Source organism: Silurus aristotelis (assembly GCF_946808225.1).
Source record: "Silurus aristotelis genome assembly, chromosome: 2".
Lineage (NCBI taxonomy): Eukaryota > Metazoa > Chordata > Actinopteri > Siluriformes > Siluridae > Silurus > Silurus aristotelis.
In genome coordinates, this window is record NC_139575.1 from 2,516,792 (window position 1) to 2,529,963 (window position 13,172).

Here is a 13,172-nt window from a genome sequence, read left to right on the forward strand (position 1 = left end):
AACAACCTTCCGATCAGCAACCCAGAGCTCCTGCTTCCCCACGTCAGAAGAACAGGGAGAAAAACGCAATCTGCTTTTACTGCATTAATATTTATTTATTTAGTTTTATTTATGAAGCGATGAGCCAGCTCACATCTGCTCGCATTAAGAAAATCCACCTCGGCATTCTGATGCTGATGTTCACCAGAAACCCAATTCCAGTCCGCAATCGGCAGGATTATGGTTCATCTCCTTCTTTTTTAAACAAAAACATGTCAGGATTTGAGTCTTTCACATTCACTAAGTGTTTTAAAGTAGATTATAACAACAAAAAAGTATCCTCAGATCTTCAGCTCGCTCATGATTGAGTGCTTATTTGGGTTATATCAGTCATCTTGGACCATTCATGAACTTCTTATTGGACCTCTCTGATCTGGATGTTTTTTGGGGTTTTTGCCACTCTGTGTAGTCACATGTCAATGTCAGTAAGATTTCTTTTGTCATTTTGATGTTTGACATGAAGCTCTTTATTTGTTTCTGCATGACCTGATTGGCTCTCCATGAACATTCAAAACATTACTGGTGGGACACCAGAATCACTGAATTTCGTTTTAATATATTTTTGTCCATGAATTTGTATTCAATTATTCCCTCTTGTCTATTCCCCTCATTTAATCAGCATGGGCTCTTATTACATTAAAGTCTGTTGTTGCTTTAACCAATCAGAAGGAGACTTACTTACACTAAGGCCCTCTAGTAGGTGTACAATGACATCTGCATTTTGATTGGACGGTCAGAGAGCGCACTAGTAAGAGCTCACAAAACTGCATCTGTAGCAAACTGCACAAACTCAACATATATTCGTGTGGCACACGACACACCTTCTCATTCAAAGAGTTTTCTTTATTTTCATGACTATGAAAATTGTAGTTTCACACTGAAGGCATCAAAACTGAATGAACACATGTGGAATTATATATGGAATTATATACATAACAAAAAAGTGTGAAACAACTGAAAAATGTCATATTCTAGGTTCTTCAAAGTAGCCACCTTTTGCTTTGATTACTGCTTTGCACACTCTTGGCATTCTCTTGATGAGCTTCAAGAGGTAGTCACCTGAAATGGTCTTCCAACAGTCTTGAAGGAGTTCCCCGAGAGATGCTTGGCACTTGTTGGCCCTTTTGCCTTCACTCTGCGGTCCAGCTCACCCCTAAACCATCTCGATTGGGTTCAGGTCCGGTGACTGTGGAGGCCAGGTCATCTGGCGCAGCACCCCATCACTCTCCTTCTTGGTCAAATAGCCCTTGATGCCTTCAGTGTGACTCTACAATTTACATAGTCATGAAAATAAAGAAAACTCTTTGAATGAGAAGGTGTGTCCAAACTTTTGGTCTGTACTGTATGTGGAGGTGCAGTTGTGGCTCCAGTGAAAGGAGACGTGTTGAATTGTGATCATTGGGTTTGTTGCTTTAGTGATGATGTTCATTCTCACTGTATGAGATCCTGTGTGTGATGCAGCTCTGATCTACTGCACTTCTCTATAATATTACCGGTTTCTATAGACATCATAATGATGGTATTAAGAGGTGGATTGGTTGAGGTAGGACACCACTGAGGGTCCAGGGGTGAAATGTAAAGCCCACCACTGAGTTCCTAATGTCTATACAGTCATGTATTTTGCATGTGGCAGGACTTAAATGAACAGAAAAATGCAATCCAACAGCACACACTGCGGGTGTTTGATTCCCCAGAGGTTCAAGTTCAGTACTATAAAATCTCTTCCGTGCATATTTTAGCTTCTGTTCAGTAGTTAGCATCAGGAGGTAGACACGTTCATTTAGCATTAACTACAACCAATTTGTCGTAATTATATCCTGTAAAAGTGAGTGGATATAAATGACACCCACATGGGCAGGAGGTAGACACGTCTCCAAGAGGAACAATACACATTCTCACCAAATACAGTCAATCCTGGTGACTGTGGTGCCTTTCTGTTGATGTGATTATGATTTCTGAATGATTGTGTATACTTTAATTCCCAGTGCAGAAGGTCAAAATCTGCAAACGTCTTACTCTACCACAGGATTGACCTTGAGGACGTGTCCTTCAACCACTTAGAACTTTTAAAAACTGTACAAACAAATTCGACATTGAACAATAAAAAAAATGATTGTTAAAGATATTTACCAGAACTCCTCTGTTACACAACGTCCTCAAGGAATCGGTCGTCCCCAAGGGGGCGTACCCGACTCTGACCTTTATCCAAGGGCATACTTTTATTGTAAAAACTTCTCTTTCTGTAGGTATTTTTCCTCTGGGTTGCATAATTTTTATGTAAAGGACATATAAATACTCTACTCTGTGCTCTAGTTTACTTCCTACTCGATTTTATACTAGTGTTGTTGTTGTTGTTGTTGTTGTTTTGTTTGTGGTGTTGTTTAAATTTTGGCGTTAGTAAGAGGCCTCATGAATCCTTCTGAATCCATTCCGTTTTTATTTATCTTTCAGGCAAAACATTTTTTTGTTTGTTTCTTTGATTTTTGATTTTTTGATTTTTTGTTACAATATTAAACTTTTGCATTTTCCGAGCTACAGAATTAATGCGAGTGCGGTTCGAGTTTTCTGCTTCAGTTCCTCAATTAATTATAAGGGTCTTGAGTTTGGAATAGCAGTTCTAACCCTCAGAGAACAGATCGTTATGTAATAAATTAGCAATGCTAGAACGTGGGATTAAGTCGTTTTAATTGCACATGAACATCTGTTCACGATTTTGTGTTTTCTTTTCTTCTTATATATCTCCAATACCTCTACTTCTTCTGTATATTCATTTTTTTTCTTGCTGGTCTCCATGTTTTCTGACAGGCTGACTATAAACGCTGAGTGTCAGTTGCAGCTTCATAACTTTCCCATGGATGAACACTCCTGCCCACTCATCTTCTCCAGCTGTGAGTGTCTGCACACACACACACACACACACACACACACACACACACACACACACACACACACACACAGTGTAGATGTCTCAGAAGCCGCCAGCCTACTCTTCACTGCCTGCCTTTAAAAGATAAATAATTTTATTGATAGCGTTCTTTATTTTCACTATAATCCGCTACTTGAAACTGTTATGAGCGCCGTTTGGACAGGAATGTTTAGTAGTAGTTAGTAGATAGAAGGTCTCCTGATGTCTAGAAAAGGTCTAGAGAGTAGAGTAGAAGTAGAAAAGAGTGCATCTGAGTACAGTAGAGTAGAGAGTAGCAGCAGTTATTGTACTAGTACCAGTAGTAGTAGAGCTGTGCAGCGTATAATAGAGCTGTGTAGAGTATAGTAGAGCTGTGTAGAATAAAGTAAAGCTATATAGGGAATAGTAGAGCTGTGTAGAGTATAGAAGAGCTATTTAGAGAATAGTAGAGCTGTGTAGAGTATAGTAGAGCTGTGTAGAATATAGTAAAGCTGTGTATAGTATAGTAGAGCTGTGTAGAATATAGTAGAGCTATATAGAGAATAGTAGAGCTGTGTATAGTATGGTAGAGCTGTGTAGAGTATAGTAGAGCTGTGTAGAATATAGTAGAGCTATATAGAGAATAGTAGAGCTGTGTATAGTATAGTAGAGCTGTGTAGAATATAGTAGAGCTATATAGAGAATAGTAGAGCTGTGTAGAGTATAGTAGAGCTGTGTAGAATATAGTAGAGCTGTGTAGAGCATAGTAGAGCTGTGTAGAATATAGTAGAGCTGTGTATAGTATAGTAGAGCTGTGTAGAGTATAGTAGAGCTATATAGAGAATAGTAGAGCTGTGTAGAATATAGTAGAGCTATATAGAGTATAGTAGAGCTGTGTAGAATATAGTAGAGCTATATAGAGAATAGTAGAGCTGTGTAGAGTATAGTAGAGCTGTGTAGAATATAGTAGAGCTATATAGAGAATAGTAGAGCTGTGTATAGTATAGTAGAGCTGTGTAGAGTATAGTAGAGCTGTGTAGAATATAGTAGAGCTATATAGAGAATAGTAGAGCTGTGTATAGTATAGTAGAGCTGTGTAGAATATAGTAGAGCTATATAGAGAATAGTAGAGCTGTGTAGAGTATAGTAGAGCTGTGTAGAATATAGTAGAGCTGTGTAGAGCATAGTAGAGCTGTGTAGAGTATAGTAGAGCTGTGTATAGTATAGTAGAGCTGTGTAGAGTATAGTAGAGCTATATAGAGAATAGTAGAGCTGTGTAGAGTATAGTAGAGCTGTGTAGAATATAGTAGAGCTATATAGAGAATAGTAGAGCTGTGTATAGTATAGTAGAGCTGTGTAGAGTATAGTAGAGCTGTGTAGAATATAGTAGAGCTATATAGAGAATAGTAGAGCTGTGTAGAATATAGTAGAGCTATATAGAGAATAGTAGAGCTGTGTATGGTATAGTAGAGCTGTGTAAAGTATAGTAGAGCTGTGTAGAATATAGAAGAGCTATATAGAGAATAGTAGAGCTGTGCAGAGTATAGTAGAGCTGTGTATAGTATAGTAGAGCTAAGTGTAGAATAATAGAGCTGTGTAGAGTATAGTAGAGCTAAGTGTAGAATATAGTAGAGCTATATAGAGAATAGTAGAGCTGTGTATAGTATAGTAGAGCTGTGTATAGTATAGTAGAGCTAAGTGTAGAATAATAGAGCTGTGTAGAGTATAGTAGAGCTAAGTGTAGAATAATAGAGCTGTGTAGAGTATATTAGAGCTGTGTAGAGTATTTTAGAGTTAAGTAGAGTATAGTTGAGCTGTGTCTGTGTAGAGTACAGTAGAGCTAAATCGACTATAGTAGAGCTGTGTCGAGTATAGTGGAGCTAAATAGAGTATAGTAGAGCTGTGTAGAATATAGTAGAGCTGTGTAGAGTATAGTAGAGCTGTGTAGAGTATAGTAATTTATAGCTGAGTAGAGTATAGTAGTTTAGAGCTGTGTAGATTATAGTAGAGCTGTGTAGAGTATAGTAGAGCTGTGAAGAGTATAGTAAAGCTGTGTAGATTATAGTAGTTTAGAGTCAAGTCAAGTCAAGTTTATTTGTATAGCGCTTTTCACAACAGACATTGTCTCAAAGCAGCTTTACAGAAAACAACAGTGAAGGTGAATGGTGTGCGTTTGTCCCTGATGAGCAGCCGTGGCGACAGTGGCAAGGAAAAACTCCCTTAGATGATATGAGGAAGAAACCTTGAGAGGAACCAGACTCAAAGGGGAACCCATCCTCATATGGGTGACATCAAAAGTTTGGTCATAAATCTTTCAACAATACAGAACAATTTGTGATCATCATAGATCCAGCATCAGCTTCTCCATGCCAGGGCCTTTAAACACTCGGCATCTACTTCTCCATGATCATCCATAGGTCCATAATCTTCACGAGGTGGGACGTGACTGGAGCTGGCCAAACCTCAGGAGGCCTCGGGATGGGGAGAGAAAGAGAAGCAGTGGAGAGGAATTAGCGTAGCTGCTGTTCATGATATTAACAGCACAAGTTGATAATGTGCATGTGATCAGATGTTCTGGAGCACAAGGTTGTGATGTGATGTGTGTGATGTGTGTTATGTGTAGGCTTTGCTAAAAAGATATGTTTTTAATCTGCACTTAAACTGGGAGAGTGTATCTGAACCCCGAACACTGTCAGGAAGACTATTCCAGAGTTTAGGAGCTAAATGTGAAAATGCTCTACCGCCTTTAGTGGACTTTGCTATTCTAGGAACTACTAGAAGCCCAGAGTTTTGAGATCTCAGGGAGCGTGACGGATTGTAGCGTGTTAAGAGACTGGATAGATACATGGGAGCCAAACCATTTAGTGCTTTATAAGTGAGTAGCAGTAGTTTGTAGTCTATTCGAAACTTAATAGGAAGCCAATGTAGGGACGATAAGATTGGGGTTATATGATCGTATTTTCTTGACCTTGTGAGAACTCCTGCTGCGGCATTCTGAACTAACTGAAGCTTGTTTATTAATGATGCAGGACATCCACCTAGTAATGCATTACAGTAGTCTATTCTAGAGGTCATAAACGCATGGACGAGCTTCTCTGCATCAGATATAGATAACATATTTCTTAGCTTAGAAATATTTCTAAGGTGAAAGAAGGCTGTTTTTGTAACTTGATTGATGTGATTTTTAAAAGATAAGTTGCTGTCTAAAATAACTCCCAGGTCTTTTACCGTTGAACTAGTAGTTACAGAACAACCGTCTAAATGCAGGCTGAGATGCTGGAGCTTCTGTGTACTATTTTTTGGGCCGATGAGCAAAATCTCCGTTTTATCAGGATTTAATAGCAGAAAGTTATGGGTCATCCAATCTCTTATTTCTTCAACACACTCAGTTATGCGAGCTAATTGAGCTGTATCGCCTGGTTTGGATGAAATATAGAGCTGTGTAGATTATAGTAGTTTAGAGCTGTGTAGAGTATAGTAGTTTAGAGCTGTGTAGAGTATAGTAGAGCTGTGTAGAGTATAGTAAATCTGTGTAGAGTATAGTAATTTAGAGCTGTGTAGAGTACACTAGGTTATAGCTGTGTAGAGTATAGTAAAGCTGTGTAGAGTATAGTAATTTAGAGCTGTGTAGATTATAGTAGTATAGAGCTGTGTAGAGTATAGTAGAGCTGTGTAGAGTATAGTAGTTTAGAGCTGTGTAGAGTATAGTAAAGCTGTGTGGAGTATAGTAGTTTAGAGCTGTGTAGAGTATAGTAAAGCTGTGTAGAGTATAGTAGAGCTGTGTAGAGTATAGTAGTTTAGAGCTGTGTAGAGTATAGTAGAGCAGTGTAGAGTATAGTAGTTTAGAGCTGTGTAGAGTATAGTAAAGCTGTGTAGAGTATAGTAGAGCTGTGTAGAGTATAGTAGTTTAGAGCTGTGTAGAGTATAGTAAAGCTGTGTAGAGTATAGTAGAGCTGTGTAGAGTATAGTAGAGCTGTGTAGAGTATAGTAGAGCAGTGTAGAGTATAGTAGAGCTGTGTAGAGTATAGTAGAGCTGTGTAGATTATAGTAGTATAGAGCTGTGTAGAGTATAGTAGAGCTGTGTAGAGTATAGTAGTTTAGAGCTGTGTAGAGTATAGTAAAGCTGTGTAGAGTATAGTAGTTTAGAGCTGTGTAGAGTATAGTAAAGCTGTGTAGAGTATAGTAGAGCTGTGTAGAGTATAGTAGTTTAGAGCTGTGTAGAGTATAGTAGAGCTGTGTAGAGTATAGTAGAGCTGTGTAGAGTATAGTAGTTTAGAGCTGTGTAGAGTATAGTAAAGCTGTGTAGAGTATAGTAGAGCTGTGTAGAGTATAGTAGAGCTGTGTAGATTATAGTAGTATAGAGCTGTGTAGAGTATAGTAGAGCTGTGTAGAGTATAGTAGTTTAGAGCTGTGTAGAGTATAGTAAAGCTGTGTAGAGTATAGTAGTTTAGAGCTGTGTAGAGTATAGTAAAGCTGTGTAGAGTATAGAAAAGCTGTGTAGAGTATAGTAGAGCTGTGTAGAGTATAGTAGTTTAGAGCTGTGTAGAGTATAGTAGAGCTGTGTAGAGTATAGTAGTTTAGAGCTGTGTAGAGTATAGTAAAGCTGTGTAGAGTATAGTAGAGCTGTGTAGAGTATAGTAGTTTAGAGCTGTGTAGAGTATAGTAAAGCTGTGTAGAGTTTAGTAGAGCTGTGTAGAGTATAGTAGTTTAGAGCTGTGTAGAGTATAGTAGAGCAGTGTAGAGTATAGTAGAGCAGTGTAGAGTATAGTAGAGCTGTGTAGAGTATAGTAAAGCTGTGTAGAGTATAGTAGTTTAGAGCTGTGTAGAGTATAGTAGAGCTGTGTAGAGTATAGTAGAGCTGTGTAGAGTATAGTAGTTTAGAGATGTGTAGAGTATAGTAAAGCTGTGTAGAGTATAGTAGAGCTGTGTATAGTAGTTTAGAGCTGTGTAGAGTATAGTAGAGCAGTGTAGAGTATAGTAGAGCTGTGTAGAGTATAGTAGAGCTGTGTAGAGTATAGTAAAGCTGTGTAGAGTATAGTAGTTTAGAGCTGTGTAGAGTATAGTAGAGCTGTGTAGAGTATAGTAATTTAGAGCTGTGTAGAGTACACTAGGTTATAGCTGTGTAGAGTATAGTAAAGCTGTGTAGAGTATAGTCATTTAGAGCTGTGTAGATTATAGTAGTATAGAGCTGTGTAGAGTATAGTAGAGCTGTGTAGAGTATAGTAGTTTAGAGCTGTGTAGAGTATAGTAAAGCTGTGTAGAGTATAGTAGTTTAGAGCTGTGTAGAGTATAGTAAAGCTGTGTAGAGTATAGTAGAGCTGTGTAGAGTATAGTAGTTTAGAGCTGTGTAGAGTATAGTAGAGCAGTGTAGAGTATAGTAGAGCAGTGTAGAGTATAGTAGAGCTGTGTAGAGTATAGTAGTTTAGAGCTGTGTAGAGTATAGTAAAGCTGTGTAGAGTATAGTAGAGCTGTGTAGAGTATAGTAGTTTAGAGCTGTGTAGAGTATAGTAGAGCAGTGTAAAGTATAGTAGAGCTGTGTAGAGTATAGTAGAGCTGTGTAGAGTATAGTAGAGCTGTGTAGAGTATAGTAAAGCTGTGTAGAGTATAGTAGTTTAGAGCTGTGTAGAGTATAGTAGAGCTGTGTAGAGTATAGTAGAGCTGTGTAGAGTATAGTAGTTTAGAGCTGTGTAGAAGAGCAGTAAAGCTGAGTAAAGAGTAGTTCTGGATTGCACACTTGTCATTTTAATATCGTATGACTGCATTATATCTGAGCATTAGTAGGTCACATGACCATAACTTATTTAACCGTACCTGTTACACGCACTTAATTTAGATCCTCAGCTATTCAGAGACATCTTGTTTTTTCCACTCTGCGTGAAGATACTGTAGGTATTTATACTGCATGGCCAGTCAGATTTTAAAAAATATCTTCACATAATGTACAATTGGGCCTAAGGTTTGTGGACACCTGAGAATAAGATTGCTTTGTGCTTCTTTTTTGAACATCTCATTCCACATTTTCTTGTTCTAATGAGCTCCACTCTTCTAGAAAGATGTTCCATTAGATCTTGTGGAGATTCATTCAGCTACAAGGGTGTTAGTAAAGTCAGGTACTGATGTAGGTGAGGTGAGGAGACCTGGAGTGCAGTCAGTGTTCTATTGCAAGAGATCTTTCATTCCAATTCATGGAAAGCAGATACAGGTTTGCGTCTCCTAGTTTAAGTAAAGGGAAAATTGAATGATGCCACGTCCTATACACTTGTTTGCCTCTAACATTGTGCTAATAGACTGGAGACAAATCACATATGGCTGGAGTCAGGTATCCTAATGCTTTTGGTCAAACATATGTGCTATAATAGGAAAATAATTAGCGTCACGGTAATAACTCATCATTTAACACAGCAGTGAAGATGTTTCTCTACAGCTACAAACTCTGTATTGCTGAAGCAGTCTAAATGTCTGGAAATACTCTAAAAATAGTGTTCGTAATTCAGCTCAGACGCGGTCTCAGAAAACGCTGTGCGGTGTAAACATCGAAGGAGCTATTGAGAAAACACCAGGCTTGTTCTCGGGAGCCGGACCCATGGAGACGACCCTCATTACACAGACACCGAGACGCACATGGAGCCCCGACTGGGTCAGCTTCTGCTCATCGTCTCTCAAGCTGAAAGAAAGTGCCAGACAGAGACCTCCAACATTCCCTGAACCTGTCTGGAATACAGACGAGATGCACTCTCTCGGAAAAGAGAGAGCAAGAAAGAGGAGGAGGAGGAGGAGGAGGAAAATGTTAAATGGTCCTTTAGGCACAGCAGCATCCTCATCCCTTGTTGACTGACTCTCATCTCTCAGGTTATGACCTCTTGCTGTTTGAGTCGAGTGGCGCATTCTAAATAAACTGTGCAATCCAAATGAAGGTTAATGTCCACTTGTCTGGAAACTGTAAATCCTGGTATAAAATAACCCCAAAAACAAGGGGCGAAAAAAAAACAGCTTTCAGGGATGTGATCTCCATCCCGAGAGGGACGCCGACCACATGGATGGTTTTTAATATTTCACACGTTGCTGCAGAGCAAAACGATTCTCAAAAACCCAGAGAGTTCTCGCCTGCCACTCGCTGGGCCTATGAGCAAGGCCCTTAACCCTCTGTTCTTTATGAGCGTTGTATCATGGCTGGGTTTGCTTTCCATGGGTTAGAGCGGAAGAGCTTGGGCAGCCTCCTAATCTACGTTTCCACACCATCACCTTCAAAATAGTCTCCTTGCCCAGCAATGGAGCGCTCCCTACGTTCTTCTAGAAGGCTACTTTTCGAAGCGTGTCGAGTACCTTCTCCGATTCCCTCCGGATCTCCACAACGATGTCATAACTGTGATGTTTGAGCCTGATCTCCATCTTTCAAAACAGGGAGAAGTCCGCAGGAGCCAATTCTGGCCAGTAGGGGGGGTGCGGAAGTGATTTGTTGTTGTTTTCGGCGAGAAACTTTTTGAGAGTTCGGTCAGAACAGCTCCTGATGTACACAGGACGATGGACGATGTCTTCTGGCACACTGCTTTATAAAGGTCGGTGCTCCCTGTGACTTTGTGTGCAGCCTTGTGCTGCCATCTGGCATGTTACAGAACAAGTGTCGAAACGTTTTGATACCACCTCATACTATGGAATATGGAATATACTACATGCTGACAACATAAAACAGTGATGCAGCTCTTTAGGTCTCGGAGATCTTTCTGGACTTTAGGATGCTGTTATGAATCTGTATTCAGAAGATGTATCAGTCATTCTGGTCTGGAGAATAAATATTATTTCCAGCCCCCTGGTCCTATTAAATGCTTGCCGGCACTTTAAAAAGGATGGAAACGAGTTTTCCGGAGCACAGAGCATGAGTCACTCTCTACCACCGAGGTGCCATTAACGCAGAGAATTGCTTGGCCCCACCCACTCAGCAGAAGTTGACAGGAAGCACGTTGAGCATCAGGCCAGCACTGAATGGACTCCCCCTCACACAGCAGCATCTCCTTCATCTCCGAAGAGCCGTGTGCAAAAAGAACAAGGACATTTCCGTGAGTCAGAAATCAGCCAGACATCATGCTATAGATTACAACGGAGACGCGTCGACCCGAGGAACAATGCCTCCTAATTGAACATCTCGTCTGAACAATGTCTTCCAAATATGTTGGTGCTTTCTGCTCCTGTCTCGTTCGTCTGAGCTTCACTCTGTTAATAAAACAGCTTCACTGCTTGGTCAAAAGTATTGGGACACACCATATGGTTCCTCGTTAAACTGTTAGCACAAAGTTGTTGGCACACAATTGTACAGATGGTCTCTGGATGTGGGAGTCGGAAATGTTCCCTTAAGTTAAACAAAGCCGGCTCCGTGAAGATCTGCTGTCCATGGGTTGGAGTGGAAGATCTCCTGCTACAGAGCTACAAACCTGTGGAACGATGAATGTGAACACTGACTGCACCCCAGGAATGGAATAAGACATTGAAAAAGAGACACATAAGCGATCTTATGGTCAGGTTCTGTTGTTGTTGTTGTTGTTGTTGTTTTTAATTAAAAAATGAATATTAGTATTATTATTTAATATCAGTAGTCAGTATTAGTGAATTAATATTAATATTACTAATAACATCATTTTAATTAAAAGTCTCTCCTTCTCTGTACCTTTTTATTACTCATTCTCTCACTCACACTCTCATTCTCTTCTTCTCCCTTTATTCCTTTATTCCTTCTTTCACTCACTCACTCGCTCACTCTTTCTAGCTTTCATTCTCTCTCGCACATTTTCTGTCACTCTTTCTTTCTTTCTTTCTTTCTTTCTTTCTTTCTTTCTTTCTTTCTTTCTTTCTTTCTTTCTTTCTTTCTTCTCTTTTATTCTGCCTTCCATCCTTCTTTTCTTCTTTTCTTCCTTTCTTTCTTCTTTGCTTCCTTCCTTTCTTTCTTTCTTTCTTTCTTTCTTTCTTTCTTTCTTTCTTTCTTTCTTTCTTTCTTTCTTTCTTTCTTTCTTTCTTTTATCCTGCCTTCCTTCCTTCCTTCATTCTTTTCTTCTTTTCTTCTTTTCTTCTTTTCTTCTTTTCTTCCTTCCTTCCTTCCTTCCTTCCTTCCTTCCTTCCATTCTTCCTACCTTCATGTATTTCTTTCTTTCTTTCTTTCTTTCTTTCTTTCTTTCTTTCTTTCTTTCTTTCTTTCTTTCTTTCTTTCTTTCTTTCTTTCTTCCATCCTTCCTTCCTGTTGTCTTCTTTCCCCCACACGCAGATACATTTCTAATAGATTTTTTGTTTTGCACTACACACATTTTTCCTGTGTGATGTATTTTTGAGACCCAGACGCCGGGTTGAATTTGCATGTATGCATATGTATGAAGGTTGCTGTCCTCATTACTGTGTGTGTTATTTGGCAGACGAGTCTCCAAATATGTGACTAAACAATTCGTGTGCCGGGGCGTCGCCGAATTCTTCGCTTCCTGATTCAATTCAATATCACTTTATAGACACACTGTTACCGAGGAGTCATGCTCACTGCTACAATTACTCTATTCATTGTTACACACACACACACACACACACACACACACACACACACACACACACACACAATGAAACATCACATTCCCTGTTTTGTCTGGATTAATTAGATGCACATTTCAACAAGCAGAACTTTTTTTTGTTTGTTTAAATTGAAACATTTAACACTGAAATGAGAATCAAATCCTCTTTCAGGACTCTCATTTGGACAGAACGCTTATGATCTGTTTCTTCACATTCTCTTTTTTACTAAATAAAACAGATAGAATATACAGGAGCTGGAAAAGGTTTTTAAGATACATGCATGTTGCTTTTGTTTCTATGCAACAAACTTTTTATTTAAAAAACAAAAACACAAGAATTGTGGACTGTATGAGTGGAAGAAAGTTCTGTGGAGTCCAAATGGGACGTTTGTGTCTCTAACAGAAGAACTTGTGTAAGAAGGAGAACAGAGAGAAGATGTGATCAGACTCCCTCACCCCCACAATCACACATGCAGCTGAAAGTTTAATGGTTTGGGGTTGTTTTGGAGCAGGGAAGGTTCTAATGAGTGAAAGGAACCAACATGGCAACTATTCCATACTTCAACACCATGCAGTTCCGTCTGGACTGCGGCTCATTGGAACCGACTTCACCATAAAACAAGACGATGAGCCGAAGCGATGAATACGTCCAAACCCTGTAAGTGTTATTTAGAGAGTAAACAGACGTCTGGAGTGATATCTATCAT

General features: G+C 39.4%; 3 protein-coding genes across 3 annotated transcripts in view; 1 reads left to right on the plus strand and 2 right to left on the minus strand.

Moving 5' to 3' along the window:
* The window catches only part of atp10a (ATPase phospholipid transporting 10A), a 377,925-nt gene that overhangs the window by 318,294 nt on the left and 46,459 nt on the right, over positions 1 to 13,172 (minus strand). The window lies entirely within an intron of this gene.
* oca2 (oculocutaneous albinism II) overlaps positions 1 to 13,172 on the minus strand; it is a 370,587-nt gene that overhangs the window by 136,427 nt on the left and 220,988 nt on the right. The window lies entirely within an intron of this gene.
* gabrg3 (gamma-aminobutyric acid type A receptor subunit gamma3) overlaps positions 1 to 13,172 on the plus strand; it is a 130,796-nt gene that overhangs the window by 86,147 nt on the left and 31,477 nt on the right. The window contains exon 5 of the mRNA XM_083563379.1: positions 2,845 to 2,927. Coding sequence (XP_083419505.1) covers positions 2,845 to 2,927 — 83 coding nt within the window. The remainder of the gene's footprint in view (positions 1 to 2,844; positions 2,928 to 13,172) is intronic.